This window comes from Euphorbia lathyris, chromosome 3 (assembly GCF_963576675.1).
Source record: "Euphorbia lathyris chromosome 3, ddEupLath1.1, whole genome shotgun sequence".
Taxonomy (NCBI): Eukaryota; Viridiplantae; Streptophyta; class Magnoliopsida; order Malpighiales; family Euphorbiaceae; genus Euphorbia; species Euphorbia lathyris.
In genome coordinates, this window is record NC_088912.1 from 60,283,223 (window position 1) to 60,307,167 (window position 23,945).

A 23,945-nucleotide genomic window follows, 5' to 3' on the forward strand; every position below is an offset into this window, starting at 1 on the left:
AGTCCATATATCTTTTATGAAATTATATTTATAACATAAAGAAATTCTTGATTTCCTTCACTTACAGTCTCAATATGATATCCTTTTCTATGAATATCTTTGAAGTTTACCAAATTTCTGTGAGACTTTGTGGAAAATAATAAATTATTCATAATAAACTTTGTTTCTCTTGGTAAGACTATATTGGCTTTGCTGGAGCCTTCAACTAAATTTCTGTTATAAGATAGTACATTATATATAAGAATCTCTTTAGGAGGTTGATATAGTAAAACCAGATGCTTGGTATAGTAAAACCAGATGCTTTGACGTACGACAGGTATGTGACCAATTTCCATTTGAATTCTGACTTTTATTAATTATTATTTCTATCAAATTTATCAATTTGATTTTTCCACTACTGGTGGGCATCTATATTTTTATTAATATAACCATGATGAAGATTACGTCCATGACCGCGACCACATCCACGGTTATTATTTTCATTATCGTACGGCGTTGCATTCACTTCTGGGAATGCAATTCATCTAGTAGGACGCCACTCGTCTTTTTCATTAAAAACTCATTATTTTGTTCTGCTACAAGCAGAAGAGAAATTAATTTAGAATACTTTTTGAAGTCTTTCTCTTTAGATTGCTGCTGCAGGAGCATATCAAATGCATAAAAAGTATAGAAAGTTTTTTCTAACATAATTTCATTGGTAACATCATCTCTACATAATTTTAATTGAGATGTAATCTTAAAAACTGCAGAATTATATTCTGTACTGATTTAAAATCTTGCAATCTTAATTTCATCATAATGCATAACAAGCTTTTGATAATAAAACTAACTTCTGGTGGTCATATCTTTCTTTTAAAAATTTCTAAAACACAAATGGATCTTTAACAATTTAGATATTCACATCTGTAAGATTTGATATGACTAAAGTACAATACAAATAAGTGTATTAGAAACAAGATTATAATATAAAACAAATTAAAGATTGATTTAGAACTTATCTGGGATTAAATGGATGAATAAATCTGAGTAGAGATAAGTCGAATGAGAAAGTTCATGCCAGGATTAATCGGTTGAACAAATTCACGTTGGAATTAACCGAACGAGCAAACTCGTGCTGATAACATGTTATAAAACAAGGAAGATAATATGCAATGGAATAAGAACAATAGAGAGAGTAAGTGTATTCTTGTATTTCACTTGTCCTTTTGCTTGTACTCTATTACATGAAAAAAACCTATATTTATAGGCTTATGAATATATAAGTTACATAAGAACATAAATTATGGAGTTACAAACATTAAGGAATACAGAGTTACAACCTTAATGAATGAAGAGTTACAACATTAAAGAACGAGGAGTTACAATGGTTATACTTATGGACATCCATCAATTTATTCATAACATCAATAAATATTTTTAAAAAGATTTTTTATTTTTTATTTTTAATATTAATAAAATTTAATTCATATTTAAATTTTAATATTTATTTTATTTTATGAATATATAGGTTTGGGCTCCTCTTTTATTGCTGAGCTTTGGGGTATCTTTTATGGGCTTAGGGTGGTAGAGGATCTGGGGATTAGGAGACTGTAGTGGAGTCAAACAATCTCGAAAGAGTCAAGATGATTTCTGATAAAAGGATTCTGTGTTTAGGGAGCCAGAATTTAGTTAAAGCAATTAGAAGGATTTGCTCCTCTTTCGATTCTATCAACTTTTGCCATGTTTTCAGGGAGCAGAATCGGGTGGCAGATCAGCTTGCTGCTGAGGGCCATGAGAGGGCTTTGGGCGTCTCTATTTTCTCTTCTCCTCCTGATTACCTGTTATCTTTGCTTTTTGAAGATATTGTGGGGGTTAGCTTTCCTAGGCTAATTCCGAGTTAATTTGTTGTGGTGTTTGTTTTGTCTTTACTTGCTTTTCCCTACCAAAAAAAATCTAATAAATTAGATAATTCAAGTTTAATTATAAATATATTAATAATAATAATAACTATTTAGTTAAAAATATATATTTTAAATTTATATATTAAATTTTATTATAATTATAATTTATAAAAAAAATTTGCGCACAATGCGCTTACATTAAATAAGAAAGAAAAATCAACACTCCCTTCTGTGTGATTCGAACCCATGACCTCCCCAATTATAATTTATTATGTTAAATTTATTGATTTGATATTTTAAAATATTAGTAGAATTTTTATTAATATTATCAATATTTTTTTATGTTAGATGATTAAATGAAAATAAAAGTATTTTATATTATTTTTAGAATCTCAGTTAAAGTTCTAGTTAAACCTCTAACCTTTCATTCTTTGTATTTTTTAATTTTTTTATTGGTCCGATTTTGACAATCATAGTGTTCACCATTTCCATATTGTTACAAAAAAGACACTATGCTATTTCCCTTTCACATCACATAAGATATATGACAGGCATTTGTTTTCGTATCATCTAATTTTTTTTCGTGACAATATATGAAAATTATGTCATCTGAAAGCTTAACTGTAAACCAACTCAGCTCACATATGGCTTACGATTACATAATTCTGTCATCTTAAAAAACGAACGTAACCATCAGATGACACGTGTGATATATGACCGTCATGGTATTCAGAAAACAAAAAAGCGGCAAATGAAATTTCACTTACGCTGCCAACTAAAACGAATCCCAAATTTAAGGCACTCAAAACGTTTAACTAAAATTTCAGCTCATATATAAACCATAACCTAGAGACTAAATTAGGTTTCGCCTTTAGCTCAGGCTTCAGCTCTCTCATCACTCTCTTTGCCTATCTCTGTGGTGGCTTTCTACATGCAAATCACTAGGACTGAGATCGAAACATGGTAATGGTATGCCATATTTACTTCGTTCCTCGATGTATTAGAGTTTCATTGTTCCTTAATCTATATTTTCCTCATCAGATTTACTCTTGCGGATTTGGATTTCAGCTGCTGGAATAAGGATCTATTAGTTTTCAAACTTACCATTGAAAATGTTAGATTTCTCGCTTAGATACACTAATTTTACTATATTCATTGTGAGAATCACTAATGAAAAGGGTGGGTCTTTATCTTACAGGTGGGAAATATACTTCGTGATTCTATTGTGAGTGATGTTGAGATAGGTAGATCTTGTTCTTTTTATTTGCAAATATTATTAACAATAAGGATTATGAACTGATCTGATTCCTTTTTTATTGGAAAATAATTTTTGTAGGGATAATAAGAATGCTTATGTACATAGGAAGATTGATTGAAGAGATGGTCAATCAGTTCATGCCTATAACATGGGAAGATTTCTTTAACTCATTGAGTATATATATGTGATTGAATGTTATCTTATTGAGTATGTACATGAAGCTTGTATGTAGGCTTGTATGAATATGTATGTGTGTTATCGTCGTAATTTATAGCATTTTTAGTATTTAATTACTAGTTATTTTATACCATTTTAATAATGGTTTTTGTATATTTTCTTCATTTTATGTATCTAAGCCAATTTGTGTGTTTTCTAGGCACTTTCACAAGGTTTTCGGCACAAATAACCAAGTCGGGGCTTAAGGCGGCAACTCGAGAGTAAAAGGGACCAGAAAAAGGAGTTTTAGTGACACCCAGCGTGCACTTCGTCGCGGATAGGTGCTGTAAAATAAAGTCCAATTGTTCACACTAGGACAGATTTGACACATTGTCGTATTTTCAACTTATCTCCCTCATACGGACTCGGATTGAGGCAATTCAAAATGCGTTGGAAAGCTAAGAGAAAGATGAACAAATGTCTAATAATAATCATCTCCAAATTCGAAGTGCATCAGGCCCAGAAAATTATCCAAAGTTGATGAATATGTTGAAGCCTAAGATTCCTTTGACATTTCAAATCCTAAATTATTAAAATCTTCCCCCATGCTCTCTTAAATGCTAAATTCAGATGATAAGGAGTGGGAGGCCATAAGGATGACTTGGTCTTTGGAATTTTGTGTACCATTTTACTATAAAAGGAGGCCTTGGGTGCCATTTGAAGACACACCAAGCTTAGGCTTAATTCTTCCCTCTATAATGTTATTTTGTTGATTCTTATCCTTAAGAATCAGTTGTTTGTGTTGTTCTTATTGTTGTTAGAGTGTTGTTTGTGCAAAAGTTCATCTAATAAAAGTAAGTTTCAAGTTACCGAAGAAGTTCGTTCGGTAATCGTCACTACGGTTTCTTCTAAACTTTAATCTCTTTTTATTAATATGAACTCTATTATCTATCTTTCTAAAATGTGTTTTAATCTAATGATGGGCTAAACCCCTCTTAACTAAGGCTAAAAGTGGATCTTAACCTTAATTATGTGGTAATTACGCTTAACCTATTTAAGTTATCTTTCTCCTTTTGGAGAACTAACTTATGATTCTTAATGCTTGTAGGAGATGGGCCAACTCTCTACTTGGATATAATTAATCGTTTATATTGACCGTGATTAAATTGATTAATCGAAATTCATAAGTTGGACCTAATGACCATTTAGTGTGGCTTATTTGTTTTCCAAGGTTTTTCATGAATCTTATTACAAATCTTTAATTTATTACTTGAGCCGGACCAAGGGAAAGTAATAAATCGAAGGTTTGGAAATAAGAAAACTTAATGCTTCTTTGGATTAATTACTTGAGCCGGACCAAGGGAAAGTAATTAATCGAAAGTTTAGAACTAATTACTCGAGCGGTTTTTCTTGAATCTTAAGTAATCACTTTAGTCGGACCAAGGTAAAGTAGGTTAAAAAGGTTTAGATTTAATCTTGTTACAAATCTTAGATTTATTACTTGAGCCGGACCAAGGGAAAGTAATAAATCGAAGGTTTGGAAATAAGAAAACTTAATGCTTCTCTTGATTAATTACTTGAGCCGGACCAAGGGAAAGTAATTAGTCGAGAGTTTAGAACCGATCTCGAGAACTATTAGTTAATAAGAAAAATCGCCATCTTAAAAAGGATAAAACAACTTAAAAGAGGTTAAGTGTTATTACCAAGCAAAGAGGTTAAGTGAAGCTAGAAGTCTTAGTTTCTTTTATTATAAGTAATCTCTCACTTAATTTGTGTAATTTTTATTTCATTTCTTGCTTAAGTCTTAGCTTGGTTGTCCAACAAACTCTACATTTTGGTTGTTTAAATAATAGATAGTAAGCAAAGAGATTAGTACTTATAATCACCATCCTCGTGGGAACGATACTCTACTTTCACTTTATTACTTGATACACGACTAAGGTACACTTGCCTTCACATGCACGTATACGTAAAACGCGCATCAATGTGCATAAAGCTTGTATATAAGCTTGTATGAATATTGGTATGAACTGACTAGTAAAAGGTTGTGTATGAAGTCGTATATCATGATCTAGTTATCATTCACTTGAATAAGCACGCTGTAACTAAATAAAGGGTCATATATCTTCTGGCGTGACTTGAATAAGTATGCTGTAACTAAATTGGGTATGTGTATGAAGCTTGCATGTGAATTATATTGTTATGAACGGATTTCGTTTGTATACCTTAATCAGACAAGGGTATATAAGAGCTGAACTTGCATGTATGAAGCATGTAGTGAAGGGTTATATATGAATCATAGTGGGTTATGTTGGTAAGAACTGATTTCGCTTGTATACCTTAACCAAACATGAATATGTAGTGAAGGGTTGTGTATGAAGGATAGTCATATAGTGAAGGGTTGTGTATGAAGCATAGTCATATAGGAAGCATAGTAAAGGGATATATGTTTTATTCACTTGAATAAGTATGCTCACTACACCGAAAATCCCTTCTGACGATGGTCCAAAACTGTCGTCCTACAAGAAATAAAACTGTTGCGGGCTAGTTGTTGTCTGATGGACATTCAGATGACGGTTGGATTCTGTCATGTGAAGGCACGCCAGATGACATAGGCCTATTTATAGGTTGTCATATTACGCGTGTTACGATGACCACTTATTTATTATTACCGTCACCTACAAGGTCATTGCATGATATCCTAATAATTAAAAACGTCAAGGAGATATATAGGAATTTGGCATGTTGGTATTTACGATGACAGTTTGTATCATAATTTTTATCGTTGTAGCTTGTTTCAGATGGCGTAGGTCTTAATCAATTATGTCAATGGATTTGTTTTCAGATGGCAGATTCGTTTATTTTTGTATCTTCCTATTATTGTTTAAATGACATTTTTTTAAATTAAATGTGGCTCTTTGCTTCATCTTCGAATGAATTTATGGTTTTTATCTGAATAATGAAACACACTCAAATGAACATGAAATTTTGTATATCAATGGTTTTAAATTAATTGGAGACCAATGCTCACAATCTGTTTACATTTATACAAATAAATTTCTGAATGTAATATCAAAAAAATAAGCAATACATATCCAATAGGAAACAAAATCGATCTTGATGTATCTTCATATCTTAAAGTCATTATTAGGCCTATAATCCCCAAGTCTTGATATCTGCAAAACCAAAAGCATGTCATTAATACACAAACATCATTTCACAAAACCCTAAACGCACTACCCTTTCCCCTTCCACGACCTTTCACTTAGCCACTCTCAAACCAATATAAATATTAAGCCTTTTTACTCGTTCAGTTCTACAACATTTTATACATTCAGACCCAGAAAACTTATAATGTGTAATGGCTTCCCTTGGACGTGTTGAGAGATTAGTCTTATTGGACCTATGCAGATTGTACTAGGAGAACCCAGGGTGGCTTATTGCCATCGAAGGTATTACTATCAATCCATATTTTCTTCTTTCTTCCTGATTTCATCTTTCTACATGTAATGATGCTTCTGCTCTCTGATGCTAACAGGTCCTCTGGATGAAAACATATTACAATGGGGAGTAAAGATAAGAGGCCCCAATTACACCTCCTATGAAGGGGGTGTATTTCAAATCTAAATCCGTTACTCTTTGGAGTTCCCATACAGACCTCCAATAGTAATAACAACTTATCTCATTAATATATATGACCCTACATGATATTGCATATATATATACACACACTAATCAAACTATCTTCCTATTCTCAGTTTTACTTCGGACTCGGATCTATCATCTTAATGTGGCTCTTCGGGGGGTGATTTCTCTTCCCCATCTCCTTTCTCGCCCTGCCTATCCCACTGCCATAGTTAGATTTGCCACAATTTATCTAGTTATTATTTGATAAACATTTAATTATGTTTGTGATCTAAATAGTCTATGCATTTTGTAGCTGTTGTGGCATATATATATATATACACTGCTAATACAGCCCCTCGTTGAGGAGCCATTTCCTAGGAAAGAAGAAGTTGTTGAGAAATACCTCATATATCCATTTACTATGCTTCATATATGACTATGCTGCATACACAACCCTTCACTATGTGACTATCACTATGCCAAAAAACCCTTCAGGCGACGGTTAAAAACCGTCATCCCGCAAGATATAAAACTGTCACGGGGCTCGCTGTCGTCTGTTGATGCTTCAGATGACAGTCACGTTCTGTCATCCGTAATAGCCTCACATGGCAGTGACCAAATAGCGACCTGTCATCTGACCACTATTTATATACGGATTATCTAATAACAAATGTCACAGAATATATGTTCTCATGACACCATTTTTAAATAATCTGTCAAAATATTAAGTTAAAATGGAGGTGTTATGTTAATGTTATGACCGTTTTTGTTTTCTCGACTGTCATCATAACTTAATTCACATGATATAATTTGTATTAAATTCCGTCGTTGGAACATAATTAGTATGGCAGTTTGTTATCAGTTTTGTATCATTAGATAGAAAGTAAGATGCCATTTTCTTATAAGAATTTTGTCATTGTTTTTTTGGTTTTTACCTCTTCCATGAACCTGTATATATAACTGAAGTAGATTGCAAATAATGTGCAAATAACCTTTATATATTACAATAAACTTGTACATATGTGAAGATCACAATCCTAACCAAGGGTTTCTCATCACAAAACTAACATTTAACTATATAAGAAGCCTAAACACCTAAACCTTGAATCTCCTGACTTGTTATGCCCATTCTTTGCATGTTTCCTTCCATCCTTTTGCTCCCTGCAACATAAAATACACTTGAGTTGTCCATTTTATGAGGACTTCCATAACTCATGCAAGACCACGCCACCTGCGCTAACAGGATCACAAGAGCTGCTGAATTCTTATATGAAGTGATTCAACAGATTATCAAAAGTTAGTTCTCTAGCTTACCAATTTATGAAGTTCACTACACTAATAATAGTCTCAAATTAAGCAAGGGAGCATCCAAGAGAGAGTATAACACATTAGCTATATTCACTCCAACATATTTTATTGACTTGAACACTTCGAGAAGCCGCAGTTCAAGTTATTAGATTACCGAATGATAATTTTTGAAATAAGAGATAAAAAGCATCTACATTTAGGGAAAGGAAAAATATTGAACTTTCTTCTAATCGTTTGCCATAAGAAGATCAATTGTCTTTGAAACAAGTCATAGCATGATTATGACACGATAGAACGATGAGTCTTTTGACACCCCTACTAAAAATCAACTTCAAAACACTAGAGAAACAAATATATTGTCAGGTCAGCATTACTTAGAAGACAAATCTCACAAGTGATATCTTTTCTCACTGCAACAATGTTGAACATACTTCCTATGGTAAAAGACATAGGAGTCACTAATCAATGAGAAATTAAAAAGATAATAACATGGGTAAATTTAGGGACACATTTGGTGAATAAATCACTACTTTCAACCAGTTGCATTTACAAAATGAAATAGCTTCATAACTCCTATATATTAAATGTTTTATCAAATCCTTAAAAAAATGCATAAATCCTATATATTAAACATTTGGCACTTGATAAACGAAATGAGCACACATAGTCACAAAGAACAGTAGTGGAGTAACTAAGATTAAAATGAAGATTCAAACTAGTTTTCAATGGGACGACAGAAATGCTATAATGGTATTCCTCACAAGAACCCGAATGACTAAAATAGGCAACTAAAATAGATAAAATTAAACTAAAATAGGCCTAATAAATGTTCTGAAAATAGATGATAACAATAGGATTTTCAATCTGGTATTACAACATGAGAGGCAACTAGAAGATTCTGAAATGGCACTAGAAAATTTTCTTACCCCGGAGAGCAATACAACAAGTTAATGACTTTGTTACAAAATGTTGATGTTTCTAAATATGGACCTTTGATAGAAATAGAGGCAACTTTGTGCTGGACTTATTTCAGGTTAGAATTTTCTTCCAACTCTTCATTTCATATGGAGCACCATATGACATGTTTCGCTTCAAATTAGTAGAAGAATTCCATGGAAAATTTGGAGCCATGGACTCTTGAAATTGTCTGATAAATTAGTATCCGAATATGATTCCAAATAACATTAGTTAGAGCTAAAGTTTAGGAAAGAAATTAGTGCCGGCCTTTTTCTATCTAACAATCTTTGCATAATTTTCATGCCTTGAGTTCATTTCACCTATGGGAATAGATAAGGTCCCAGTCCTCACCCTAAACCACATCCAAAGAAATTTGTCACATTTCATACCTCCCATAATCGTTAACTTAACCTAAAACACATATGTATTATCCTTCTCCATGGCCATCATGGTAGAAGAATTCCACAACAAGTAGGTGACAACAAGAAATGCACATCATATTGAGCAGCAAATAGAGATAAATACCTTGGCATCACTGTTGTGCCTAGTTCCACTTCCTCAGACTTGGAACCCCCCGTTTCTGATGCTCCAACTTTTCCCCTCAGCTCCAACAATGCTTTCTCTCATTCCATTGCCTGGATTCATTACAAAGTTAATTGAACATGTAAGCACAGCACCAATGAAGTAATACCTTTCTTCTTGTGCAGGGTTGGGAAGGAGGAGGTATACAACAGGAAGAAAATAACATCCCTCTCCAAAAGAACATGGGTTTCCTAATGCTTTAAATTGTAGGTTTGCATGATTTAAAATTATGAAACTTACAGATTGAAAAAGAAAGCTCAAGGGTTCCACTTGAGCATGCAAGTATAAAAGCGGATCTCTAAGGAAAATGAAAATGGCTAAGATCATTCAATTGAAGTACATTATGAGATTTACTTCTAAAGTTTACCTTCTACTACAAAACCAAGACAACTAGCGGAGTCTGATACCCACAGGTATATTGAACATTTTATTATAACAACATTTATGCAGCAGCATACACATAATAGTAAACATTATAATCTCATGCTTTGCACACAACAAATAAATTTTCTAGGTTAGCTCACCTCAGCCTCTAGCTTTTAGGCCTCTATAGCAGCTCTAACCATTTCTTCTTCTATATCATTGCCATAATCTGGTGGATTATTAAATTCAGGAACACTAGGAGTAGTATTTCTATTGCACGAACTACCACCAGAACCATCAACCCTCTGCTCTTTCCGTGGCGCATCCATTCCAGTTAACTCAGTCGGAAAATCATCATCATCCTCATCGATTATAACAGTACCACAAATACCTGGGTCTTGTGCATGTTCAGTTCCAGTTACATCCTCAATCATTGGAGCATGACCATAATGGCTGGACACGTCACTACCATCCTTCACCTCTATGGGTATCTCTCTCCTCTCTATTGGTTGTGAAACAAAAGGTGCGCAGCTTGAAAAATCAGAACCACCGTGAAATATACCTGTACGAAACTGAGGATCAAAGAGCGAACCTTGCCAAGAAGGATAACAAAAATTGGGATAAAACATTGAACATCATAAAATGTATAGAATTTTGGGACTAACCTTGCCAAGTAAGAGTTCATTAGTATGAGGTCCATAAATATCAGAAGTGTCAAAAAACGTAATTCCTCTATTGAATGCTTCCTTTAGGATTGTAATTCCATCCTCTTCAGAGACAGGGGCATTGTAACCACCACTAAGCCCCCATACATCCAAAGCCTAGATTTGAGACCTGAACAATTTATTTTGTATCATAAAAAGGAATGACAATCTCAAACAATGCATACTATGTATCAATATATTCATCATTTATCAAGAAGGATGAACATCTTTCTTTTAAAATCAAGAATAATCAAATACCCTCACTACAGGATCCCCTCCTTTAAGTCTCACAATATTAGCTCCAGCATAAGAAAAATTCAAAAGTAGTTCATGTATCTCCTCCTCAAAAAGACCAGTCCAAAATTATTCCTACTCTTATTTCAACTATGAAATGAGGCTTGGCCAATGAAACTATCAAATATCTATCACTTTTTAGTTCTAACACTTAGAAGCTCTCTGAAAACATATGCACAATCTTAATATCACAATCAACTGTAAAACCACAAACAAAACAAAATCAATGGAGAGTACCTGCAATTGGTAGGAGGGGTTGAGAAAGAGGTAGAGCAAATGTTGAGAGCCATCAAAGACCAATCACCAATAGAAAAAATTCAATGTTCCATACGAATCAAGGAACTAACTGTACAAATGAAACAATTAACATATGGAGAAATCAATCAACAATAATTATAAACAAAACCCCCAAATTCAATAAATTAAGGTTAGGGTTTTAAAAAAGCATGGTCATACCACCAACATAGCTAAATGGAAAAGGTATTAGAGGTCTAGGAACAAACCTCAGGCCTAAAGAGCAACGTTCCACTTTTGATTTCAGATCGCTTAGGTTTCTTGGCGGAAGAAGAAGGTCTGGCGTTGCTCGAACTGCCATCACTACCTGGTACCGTGGTCACGTCAAACATAAACCCATAGCCTGAAGAAATTGATAGAGAGGAGAGATGGAAGGCGAATGAGGTTTACATTGAAGATATCGTATATTTGGAGTTTTAGGCGTGCGTTGAATTTTTTATACTTTTTGCTCCGCCCGTGAAAGTTAGAAAATATTAGATTTTTGTTTACTTGCAACAATGACAGTTCAATTTGATAAGTGTCATCTGATGGTTAAGTGACTTTTCAATCAAAATCGCGTTTCTTTGCGATGATAGAAGACTATAATCGTAGCGTCACATGAGAATCGAGCGCATTTTTAATCAAGCCTTCAGATGACAGAATTTTAAAATACTGTCACGAAAAAATATCAAACGACACGAAAACAAATGTGTGTCATGTATCTTGTGTCATGTGAAAAGAAAAATGGCATAGTGTATGCTTCGTACATGACCCTTCACTACATACTCATGTCTGGTTAAGGTATACAAACGAAATCAGTTCATAACAATATAACTCACATGCAAACTTCATACACATACCCAATTTAGTTGCAGCATACTTATTCAAGTCACACTAGAAGATATATGACTCTTTATTTAGTTGCAGCATACTTATTCAAGTGAATGAAACTAGATCATAATAATCAGCTAACTTGTTTTGTCTAACTTGTGCATATATGACTTCATACATAACCATTCACTATATTACTATGCTTCATACATAACCCAATTTAGTTGCAGCATACTTATTCAAGTGAATAAAACAGTTATATCCCTTTACTATGCTTAGTATATGACTATGCTTCATACACAACCCTTCATTATATGACTATGCTTCATACACAACTATATGACTATGCTTCATACACAACCCTTCACTGCATATTCATGTCTGGTTAAGGTATACAAGTGAAATCAGTTCATACCAATATAACCCACTATGATTCATATACAACCCTTCACTATATGACTATGCTTCATACATGCAAGTTCAGTTCTTACATATCCATCTCTGATTAAGGTATACAAACGAAATCAGTTCATAACAATACAACTCACATGAAAGCTCCATACACAACCCTTTACTAGTCAGTTCATACCAATATTCATACAATCTTATATACAACTTTTATGCACATACATATTCATACAAGCTTACATACAAGGTTTATGCACATACTCAATAAGATAATATTCAATCACATATCTACAAGAAAATAACAGCATACCAATGACATTTTACCAACGACACAAATGTCGTTGATAATAGCAATAACATACTTGCTACTTACATAATAAATTATTCAATTAACACAATAAAAGAAAATACTCAGAAAATGCAAAGGACTTACATACGACATAAGTTACCAACGACATAACGTTGGAAATACTAATAACATTAGGTGGAAATGACATGTCGTTGATAGTACACAGAACATACCAACGACATACAAACAAAATATTTATTTGAAAATTATAAAAAAAAACTATTTTAATTTTTTATTACTAAATTATCACTCAAAATATAAATAAATTACTAATAAAAAAATAAAGAATAAAATAAAATACCCAAATTTCCTCCTTTCCTCTCCGGCTTATATCCCAAACTTTCCCTCTAACAAATTTCACTTAACTACAACCATTTTACCCTAATCAGAAGAGATGGGAACATCCCCTCTCAATACGCCGCTCACTTAGTTCTGGATTTCTCATCTTCTAGCTTCAATTTCTCACATACTCCCAATCTTTACTTCGCATTTCCCCCCAATTTCTAGCTTCTTTCAATCTGACTGACACTGCTCCTCAAAACCATGTAATCTCTTAACCTTCTAGAACTAAGCTAAAGAGAAGGGAGGGCGAGATACTGACTAGGTCATCATCCTCAACAAACTCAGAAATCGTCTAACAGAAAATTGATTTGGGGCAAATAGAGACCTTGGCGATATGGACAGTGATATGAATAACATTGATGGCAACTACTCCGTTGATTGAGTTTGGTGGTTTCTATTGATATCATTTACTTGAGGAATTGAAGTTCTATGGTTTGGATGTTGGATCTCTTAATGTGATGAATCTGCAGTCTTCTGTTTTTGCAACTCTGAGTTTTAACTTTTATGATCTAACTAGGTAGTTGGTATTGAACATATGATAATTTGGGTATTATAGCATTATACTTTCATGGATTCTGAAATGGTTTAGAAAAATGGTTTTGACTTGAGCATTCATTGTGTTGGTTATCTAGACTAGAGTATGATACCTTAAAGATGGTTCTGTTCATATAGGATAAGATTAGAATAAATAGAATTCATTTTGTGAGATTAAGGGGAGAATATGAAATAAAAGAATCGATACATTTAAGCATCTTTGATTATTTAAACTTCAATTTGTTTCATGTCTTGCGGTTTATGCCTTTCTTTCCAAGGTGGATCCATGTGAATTTAGAATGAATTGGGTGAGTCATGAAGCAAATTTAAGTTTAAGTAGGATCCCATTATAAGTAATGTGTTTGTGCGTTAGAGTTGGATTAATTCATTGCCTAGTTCAAAACATAGTATTAGTGGAGGCTGACTCTGCACTCCAATTAATTGAAGCATGACCATTCCTTTTCTTTCTTTCTAAGAAGATCCTCCTTTTGCGAGGTGTAAACAAACTCACCCCAAAATGTATCTTAAAGGGTGAGGATTGCTTCACATATTTAAGGAGCCAGATAGCTTTCTTTAAACTACGTCCCTCCTTGTGAGCAAGCTTTGCAACAGCTGCAACGTTGTCATATCCAATTTTAGGATTCAAGGACGTTACGAGCATTAGTGACTCATGGAGTAATTTAGAAATTTTTTCCCTGTTAGCTTGAATTCCCCTCACACAGTTCTTCTCGAAGGAAGCAGATGCATCCCCAAGCAATCTTACTGAATGCAAGAGATTACTGGCAATCATAGGCTTGAAAACATTCAGTTCAAAATGGCCATTGGATCCCCCCACTGTAATAGCTACATAATTTCCCATAACCTGAGCACAAACCATAGTCTGAGTTTGTCGTGATGACCAAAATGGTTTATTGTTACATTGCTGATTGAAATTGAAACATGGTTAGGATGTGATCACACTCACATTGTATATGTCTATCAATTCTTTTTATTTGACTTCTGTTTTTCTCTCATTTCCTTCTAATGGACTTGGAATTCCTGAGTATGGCAATTTTGATGGTAATACAAACACTTTTCCCATTTTCGAAATGGGATTCGGTACATTTCTGTTTCTATCGATAACTCTTAGGGTCGCTATTGGGTCTTGTACCTTAGTGCCACCTCCTCATGATTAGCTCATTACAGTGTCACCAAGAAAACAGTAATTGTATATGAAATGCTTATTCATCTGGACCTATTTCATTTGGCTTATTGTATTATTATCTCTTTAACTTCACTAAAAAAGTCAACTGGCCAAATTATTTTATCTACAAATGCAGAACAATATGTATATATGGAAAAAAGTTTTGAAACTCTTTTATCCATGATTTTTTTGTGTATAAGCAAGATGGTTCCTTGTTTGTTTGTAATTGAGAATACTTTTGAAGCATTCATGTACACATTTGATAATTCCCTTGCTAAAGATGCATATTATCATAAATGGAAACCATGCTTTATATGAGTTTAGTTTTCCCTTTTCATATTCAAAATAATATCTTTTAAAATTTACTAACTCATTGTTTCCCTTCTAGGTGCATAGTTTGTGGTTTATCTATTGGAGAAATCAATTGCAAGGTACTATAAAAAAATTACAAATCAATTTCTGCATTTTCTACAGTTGTCTGAATTAATAATTTTGAATGCAAAGATTGGAATTTACTATAATTCTTTGTTCCTTATATGGATTAGTTCCTAAAATACCTATGATAACCTCTCATTTTATAGAGTAAGTTTCATATATGCTTGAGCCTTAAGTGAAGGAACGATTCACTTTGTTGTTAAGTTCAATTAGTTATTCTCTTGAGAGAAGTTTGTTTACTTATTAGTTGTTAGTTTTCCTTAATCCAACAAATAATTTGTTGTTTCAATGTTCTGCTTTTCTCTTTTATTTTTCTTTTGTTGGTCAAGTTGTTATTAATAAAAGGGATAAGGTGCAAAAATACCCCTAAAGTTTACACCTAGAAGCAATTTTACCTTTAACGTCTAAAATGGTGCAATTGTACCCTTAACGTTAGCATCCGAGAGCAATTTTACCCCTAACATTAACAAGTTGGGTCAATTGGAGAAATTATTCATCAAATTGCTCTTAGCTTCCAACGTTAAGGGTAAAATCGCACCAATTTAGATGTTAAGGGTAAAATTACTAAAAATTGGCAATATATCATTGAAGCATATCTATTATTTGATATAAAAGAAGCAGGATCATATCCATATCCATTTGTAATAACTAATTCTATCTAATGGTTATTCCTTCCCTACTAGTGCTCTTAAACTTGGTAAACATGACCATTTCTCAATTTGTCATCTAAATGCCTAAGCATCATTGCAACTATCATTATTTTGATAGCTGGAGGCTCTAATGCAGGTTAGTGGGAAAACATTCCTTCCCAATGCTTGACCTTTGTTGATAACTACATGACCGGAAACCGCTACCTTTCTGACCTGACCAGGAACCAAGTTACTATATTTTATCACCTTCTTCATTTCGCCCCTTACTTCTTTACATCTCAGTTTGTTTTTGGCCATGGATATTTAATGTACGTTTTCCAGTGCACAAATGAGTCTTTTCTATTATATCATCTTTGTATTGAGCTGCTATTCTATCCCACATGAAAAAAATATAACTCCGATTATAAAAATTGCAGTTTTCCTATGCATTTAGTTTTGAGAAGAAGCAGAAAATTCCTAGCAGGTAGAGAGGTTGGAGTTTTAACATTCTCATTACTACTATCTGCAGTTTGGTTCTATTCATTTCCAAAAAAATAAAGTATGTTTTACTACAGCTTTTCGGTTCGATTTTTGAACTAAACTAGTCCATGCTCAAATCTATTATAGAGTCCGATTTTTTCAGTTCGATTCTTAATTGCTATGAGGCATATTAATTTATTAACTTTCTTGACACGAAGCCTATAAATTATAGATTTTTACTTGAGATAATATGTTGACTTACTAAATTTTGTTAAGTAGTATGTCGATTACATGTCAATTGGTATCAACAAATCTGTCATCTTCTATCAGCAAAGTCAAATTCATTTTCTTTATCTTTTTCTAATATGTAATGCATGATTTTTTTTTCTAATATGTAATGCAAATTCTGTCAATTAGTTGTACATGAATTTTTTACAACTAAAATGCCAAATTATTTTATCTACAAATGCAGAACAATATATATACAAGGAAAAAAAGGTTTGAAACTCTATAAAAGAATAGTTGGATGGAGTTAGCTTTAAGTCATGTTAAGCCTAGATTGATTAAGTCTACAATATATGGGACAGGGGGACTTTGGTTGATGAATGAGACAAAAGATGGTTTGATTGCTAAAAAAAGTGAGACACATAGATGGCTACATAACATAAAACCTAAAGGCATATATTAAGGGGACATCTGCACATGGTATGACTTACAAAAATTAATATATATTTGAAAATCATTCTACTGTTTCAATTCCTCTTAATTATATTCTTGTCACTTCACTTGCTTTGCTTCATAGGCACTGGTGGAAGAAATGGTGGAAGAAAACAAATTCGAGAAACTGCAAATGTAATTACATCTACAAAAGATACAAGTGTTGGTAACGATGAAATGCATGTTGTAGTTGAACCTGTTGTATAAATAAGTGCTGGGCATAATACAATAGAATCACAGATTTCAAATGGAGGTGTTAACATGGCAAGTGGGGCTGTAATTGAGGTTGCAAGTGGGGCTACAAATCATGCAAGACCGAATATGTATGCATCTCTTAATCCTAAAAGAACTGTTAATGGACGCCAAGTCATTCGAGTTATTGGTGATGGGTAAGTATTTCATCGGTTTAATGTATTTGATTTTTTCTTCTTCTATATTTCTGTTATATTTTTTTGTTATTTTCTATTAATTATGTTTAATGTTTCAGGTTATGGCCCTCTTGTTCTCGATCCATCCGAAAAATATTTGAGCATAGAGTTGATGCATCTGGTTCTCGTTGGACGGAAGTAACGGTAGAAACAAAAAAAATCTACTTTGAAGAATTCAGGGTATGAAATTATGAATTCATTTAAGGTACATATTGTTTGGATTACATTGTATGAGCTCTTAAGCTTTGTATTTCATTTAATATTTCTTCAGAAAAGATATTATTGGGATGAGGTCATGGAAGAATTAGTCAAGATTGCATGGGATAAGATAGCAAATGCCTGATATAAGGATATGGTATATTCTGCTAATGCAAAGAGGCAAAAACTTCCCTTCGTGCCACAAAATATTTGGGATGAATGGCAGAAGTACTTCACCAGTCTAGAATTTCTCCTCAAATCACAAAGGAATTCAAAAAACAAAAAAGGAGGAAAGAACGAGGTTGGTCCTTCATGCCACAATGGAGGCTCTATTCCTTATGCTGAACATGCGAGGAGAATTGTAACTAGTCTAAATTCATAATCATAGCCATTAACATTCATATTGAAATGAGTCTTGTCACTACTTTTTTTTATATCCCTACTGTTGTTGTGAATACTCTGATTCTTCTAAATTGTTATTTTCTTAATAATTCTCCAATGAGTGCTTACATGCTAATGTGCTAAGTACAGTGACTTTTTTCTTATTATCTTGTGCTTGTCTTCTTTCTTGGTGGGCTTTAAGAATATTTTTATTTTAGAGTTGTATCGATAATGAGTGCTAATGTGCTAAGGATAATGACTTTTTTGACCAAATGCATAGGAAGAGAGTTGTATTAATCCAACATATATATGATTTCAGGAATTAGACAAGCACAACTATGGGAATGAACAAATATTTTTTTAAACTTCACCCAAATTGTTTTCCATCTCTACTTGTAAGCACATGGTCTTCAATTATCAATCTCTTCATAGGAATCGCCTAGCTGAATGTTTTTATTCTTCTGCTAGTTGTAGCCAATAGGGTTCAATAATGAATGTGAACATATCACTTTGATTGAGTGGCTAGCAGGATCTAAACTGTCAAGCTATGTGGAGAAGGTTGAGTATTTATGATTGAGTTTTCGTCTCCACTTAACCAAGCAAAATATGCTATGGACAACATTTCCCCATAGTACGACTTTAATTATGATTGAGTTTTCTTTTGCTAGTTGTAGCCAATGGGGTTAAAAAATGTACGACTTTAATTACATGAAATTGATTGCTTACTTTAGTATTATGATAGATAACATATACTATATTCTTATTCATTGATGAAATTATAGATATTTTGATGTTAGAGAAAGTAAAATCTCGAGAATTGAATATATTTAGACATTAGATTGAAAAAGTAACATCTCGAGAATTGAATCTATTTAGGCACGAGATTTATATGATAACGCTTGAGCTTCAAAACCAGATTTTCTTGAGTCAAATCAGTAGTGTGTTTCTTTTTTTTTGGTGCATAATTAAGACCTTTTCTCACTTAGTAGCTTTTCCACGTCCTATATCATGAGCATGATTTGTAAATCCCAAGAGACACTAAGTAATAAAAGTTTTAGGTCCCACATATATAAGGAAATACACGGTGAAGTATATCAATTTATGGTCATTTACTACAAAACAATAAGCTTCCTTGCTTTCAGAGAGTTGATACTTTCTTTGTTTTGTTCCTTTTTTTTTTTTTTTTTTCTTAAATTGAAATAAAAATGGTGCCCCTGTTGTGATTTTGTATGAATGGGTTTTATGGTTAAATTGAAACAAAAGTTGAATAATTGAAATTCTTTCTGTCCTATATTCAACAAAAGTTTCTATTTTTTTTGTAGGCAACAGAATTGGGTCGAGAACCTATGTTGCATGAGGTTTTTGTAAAGACTCACACCCTAAAGAAGGATAGCCAAACACTTGTGGATGATAAAGCACGTCAAGTTAATGTGAGTGATAACATAAACATTAATATTTTCATGATATACTTGTGCATATGTTTTTGTATGGTAAATTAACTAATGAAATTTTAATGTATATAGGAACGTGTTGTTGCTTTAGGTCAACAACGTTTGGAGGAGCAAGATGATAGTGAGGAGGAGTTAGATGAGAGCCAAATTTTCATAGAGGCTACAACTGGAAAAAGAAAAGATAGAATATATGGTATTGGATTAGTGGCTTGTTTATATAGCAATATCAGCGACGGTGCTTCTGCACCTCCACCACCTGTTGAATATACTCCTCAATTAGAGCAAGAAGTTGGAGAGTTGAAAGAAAAATATGGCTCCATACAGGAAAAACTAACTCAGTTATGCCAACAGTTAAATAATCGTAATGATGAACAAATTAATCGTAATGACGAACGATTTAAAGAATTGATTCGGGAGATGGTTCCTAATCTTTCTACAAATCAGACGGCACAATGTTCTGAGAGTAGGCCGCGTCTACCTCCTCAGCCATAGTAACTTATTACTTCTTGCTAGCTTGATTATCTTATTTTTTTTATTGTATTAGGATTGTGATTTTGGAATATGTTTCTTGCTAGCTTGATTGTCCTATCTTTTTGCTACATTAGGATTGTGATTTTGGAATAGTTTATATCACTTTCAAAACTCTAATCTTTAAAGCTCCAAAAACTAGAACATTGCAATAATTTTGGATATATTGTGTGATTATTTTGGATATATTATCTCATTAGTTTGATGACTTGGTTAGTATTTTTGTTATTTTGTTGCATGAGATATTATTTATTAGTTTTAGAATTAATATAATATGAAATTTGATGATTTATCAGGTACAATATATATATATATATATATATATATATATATATATATATTGTAGTTTTACCAACAACATTGTTATAAACTTATGATACATATTACCAACGACGGTATTACAAACGACTTCCATATGATTAAATTTAGAAACCACATACAAACGACTTCCCGACAACACATGTTAGCAACGACAGAATTACCGACGACTTACAAACGATACATATATTTCTAAATTGGCGCCAAATATTATTTACCAACCGTTCACTAACGACAAAGTTGACGATATTTTTCGCGACAAATAATTTGGCCCTAAATTCACTATGAATATTACCGACAACATATATGTTAATGAAAGTTTAACAACGACATATGTCATGTCTAATAACAACATTGATTGATTCTTATGGCTAGTCACTTACAACTTACAAACGACTATGTTGTCGTTAATGCAAACGACAATGATTTTATCGTCGGTAACCATTTTCCCAACAAGCAATCTGGACTACGACACGAGTTCCGTTTGTATGTCGTCGGTAACCTATATTACCGGCAAAAATCTTATTATTACCAACGACATTATGTCGTAGGTAAACTATTTTTTCATGGTAATAAGTTAAGGAAATCTTCCTATGTTATAGGCATGAACTGATTGACCATCTCTTCAATCAACCTTCTAGTGTACATAAGCATTCTTACTGTCCCTACAAATGTTATTTTCAAATAAAAAGGGAATTAGATTAGTTCATAATCCCTATTGTTAATAATATTTGAAAAATAAAAAGAGCAAGATCTACCCATCTCAGCATCACTCACAAAGCATCATGAAGTATATTGCCCACCTATAAGATAAAGACCCAAGCTTTTTCATTAATGAATCTCACAATGAATACAGTAAAATCAGTGTACCTAAGCGAGAGATCCAACCTTTTCAATGGTAAGTCTGAAAACCCTAATAGATTCTTATTCTAGCAGCTGAAATGAACATCTGCAAGAGTAAATCAGATGAGGAAAAGATAGATTAAGGAGTTCCTCTCGAGACAGCGAGTGTTTGCTATAGAAGATCGGGATTAGAACCTGGTTGTAACGGAGCTGAGGTCATTGGAGCCCGGGTCGATTACTACATTGACGAGATTAGAAAAGGAGTTCCTCTCTTACTACTTCCCTCATTTAAAAACGGTGATGCTGAAAAGTGAGATCACTTCATTCCACCAAATCGAGCACGAGGCGCTCCACGCATCCTGGACCAGATTTAGAAAAATTTTGTGCATGTGTCCTCATCATGATATTCCTAAACACCAGTTGGTAAGCGTCTTCTATCACGGTTTGACGCTTGCTAACTGAGCTACTATAGACTCTACAGGTGGGGATTTGTTCAGGAAAACAACGACTGAGGCATATGAGATGATTAATGAGCTGGCTCGGAATAGTGTGTAGTGGCAAGAGGAGAAGCTTGTTGGTCCCTCGACACAACGAGTGTTTAATGTGGAAGATCAGGATCAGAACCTGGTTGTAACGGAGCTGAGCAAGAAGATGGACGTTTTGTTGGCTAAGTTTAGTGAACCTCCCACTTGTGTGCATTATGGAGGCGACCACCATAGGAAGGACTGTCAAGCTGGAAACCCTTTCGCTAGAGATGGGATGGAGAATGTCAACTATGTTGGGGGACAACAGAGGTATAATCAAAACCCCAACAACTACAACTCCTACAACAATAATTAGAGGAGACCTCAACACTCGAATCTATCATATGGGAGCTCTAATCAGAATGTGTTTAGGCCTCCTAGTGGGTTCGTTTATGAGCATAGAGAGCAGGGGCTTGGCATGCCCCCATATCAGCAGCAACCTCAAGCTCCTATGCCACCTTCCAACTCTCCGGGTGAAGTGGTGACCCTCCTGAAAGAAATTTCAGCCAGACTCGCCAATAATGAAGCCTTTTGCAATGATTTGAGTAATCAGGTGGCTCAAATAAATAGAGAGAGGTAGGAAAGGTCGCAGGGTTCTCTCCCAAGCACAATGGAGAAGAACCCAAAGATTTAGAGAAAAGAGTATGCATCAGGAAAGGAAGTCGGGTTATTCCGGCTTTTTGATGAAATAACAAACAATTTACTTGCTTTCAGTTTTTTTTGTCTTTTTGCTAGTCATTTTATTTAGGTTTTGTTTTATTGTTTTATTACTTTTTCAATCGAACTGTTTTTAGTTTTCCTATTCTTTTCTCTCAAAAAAAATTTGCCAGTTCGGTGTTCACCGAGCAAGGGGGCAGCATTCTGCCCCCTGCTCGGTGAGTTGGGCCCTGCCGTCCAGCTCGGCCGGCTCGGGCCAGTTCAGGAATCTAATGATTCCCGAACTAAAAAAAAATAAAATAGAAGTTGGGGGATGAAATTCATCCCCCATCTTCTTCTTTTCCCATTCTAACTCTTTCTTCTCTCACTCTCCTCCATTTTTCTTCTTCTTCTCTCTCTCTAACAACCCTAACCCGCAAAACTTCATTATCTCACTAAAATCAATAATCAAGGTATGGTTTTTTACCTATTTTTGATTTTATTATGCATGATTCTAACGTTAGTTTTCTACTTTAGGTGTTTTAAAATTCGTTTTTAGCTAACCTTAGGTTTTTAGATTTCTAATTTCTAGTTTATTTACATGTTTGTCTTCTTTCTTTGGTAAATTAATTGCTAATTAGTTACTTTTACATGTTTTGGTTGTGATTTGAACCCCTAATTTTGGATTTTTGGGAAAACCCTTCATTTTGGGTGTTTTCTCAGTTTTGCTTCAAAGGTCAACTATGTTAGTTATAGCCAAAAAATTGTCAATAGGCTTTCGTTTTACTTCCATAATATGTTTAGGTCGCTGGGGCTAGTTAATTTTACACTAATTAGGCTCTAGGAACTAATTGTGTCAACTTTTAGGGACTAAACCTTGCAATTCAGTCTCTAATTGTCTAATCTTTGGATTAATAATGCTTTGTGAGTTTATGTTTTCGGTAATTTCTTATTACTAATTGATTTTGTATAGATGTTTGGGTTCTAACCTTCCCAAATTGGTCACTCTTCTAGATTTCAGGAACCATGGGAAAAAAGGAGGCAAGAGAAAAAGGCAAGGAAGTTATGGAAGAGGAGGAGGAGGAAGCACCCGAGGTCGATTTCATCGCCTCCTTGCAAGATGAGTATAATACTCCTTTTGGTTTGAATTGTGAAGCAGAAGGGGATAAATATGATTATTTTTCCAAACAATACCATAGTCGCCGGGTCATTATTGACATGAGTCATTTAGCGTCTTTAGGTCTAGATACGACTTTTCGAAAAATCCTTAAAGTACAAGGATGGCTCGACTTAGCCACCAAGCAAACTGTCGCTTATGACAACATAAC

General features: G+C 33.7%; 2 protein-coding genes and 1 long non-coding RNA gene across 13 annotated transcripts; 2 read left to right on the plus strand and 1 right to left on the minus strand.

Annotated features, from left to right (window-relative positions):
- Positions 1-7,903: 7,903 nt before the first annotated feature.
- LOC136224913 (uncharacterized) lies at positions 7,904-11,868 on the minus strand. 2 transcript variants are annotated; one of them, XR_010686669.1, is made up of 6 exons: positions 11,633-11,868; positions 11,367-11,475; positions 10,797-10,965; positions 10,293-10,693; positions 9,712-9,821; positions 7,904-8,185 (listed from the first exon to the last, which is right to left on the minus strand). It is a non-coding gene; the product is annotated as an uncharacterized lncRNA (long non-coding RNA). The 2 variants fall into 2 exon arrangements; XR_010686668.1 differs by having other exon boundaries at positions 7,904-8,082; positions 11,633-11,867.
- Positions 11,869-13,315: 1,447 nt separating this feature from the next.
- Positions 13,316-18,453, plus strand: LOC136222334 (uncharacterized). Of its 10 annotated transcripts, none has more exons than XM_066009988.1 (6): positions 13,316-13,849; positions 15,438-15,480; positions 17,396-17,445; positions 17,551-17,699; positions 17,798-17,918; positions 18,010-18,453. In XM_066009988.1, exons 4-6 carry the CDS (start codon positions 17,572-17,574, stop codon positions 18,079-18,081), a joined length of 321 nt encoding a protein of 106 aa, XP_065866060.1. In that variant the 5' UTR covers positions 13,316-13,849; positions 15,438-15,480; positions 17,396-17,445; positions 17,551-17,571; the 3' UTR covers positions 18,082-18,453. The 10 variants fall into 10 exon arrangements, with proteins under 10 accessions (XP_065866060.1, XP_065866061.1, XP_065866054.1 ...); XM_066009989.1 differs by having other exon boundaries at positions 13,316-13,714; XM_066009982.1 differs by adding an exon at positions 17,181-17,298 and having other exon boundaries at positions 13,318-13,852; positions 17,396-17,699.
- A 1,190-nt stretch (positions 18,454-19,643) lies between these two features.
- On the plus strand, positions 19,644-20,423 carry LOC136222336 (uncharacterized). The gene is made up of 2 exons (XM_066009990.1): positions 19,644-19,747; positions 19,841-20,423. Exons 1-2 carry the CDS (start codon positions 19,664-19,666, stop codon positions 20,258-20,260), a joined length of 504 nt encoding a protein of 167 aa, XP_065866062.1. The 5' UTR covers positions 19,644-19,663; the 3' UTR covers positions 20,261-20,423.
- The last annotated feature ends 3,522 nt before the right edge of the window (positions 20,424-23,945 follow it).

Coding starts and splice junctions, on each gene's coding strand:
- LOC136222334 (XM_066009988.1), top strand. CDS start 17,572: ATGGCAAGTGGGGCTGTAATTGAGGTTGCAAGTGGGGCTACAAATCAT. Junction 17,700..17,797: donor ATTCGAGTTATTGGTGATGG/GTAAGTATTTCA, acceptor TTAATGTTTCAG/GTTATGGCCCTCTTGTTCTC. Junction 17,919..18,009: donor TCTACTTTGAAGAATTCAGG/GTATGAAATTAT, acceptor ATATTTCTTCAG/AAAAGATATTATTGGGATGA.
- LOC136222336 (XM_066009990.1), top strand. CDS start 19,664: ATGTTGCATGAGGTTTTTGTAAAGACTCACACCCTAAAGAAGGATAGC. Junction 19,748..19,840: donor ATAAAGCACGTCAAGTTAAT/GTGAGTGATAAC, acceptor TAATGTATATAG/GAACGTGTTGTTGCTTTAGG.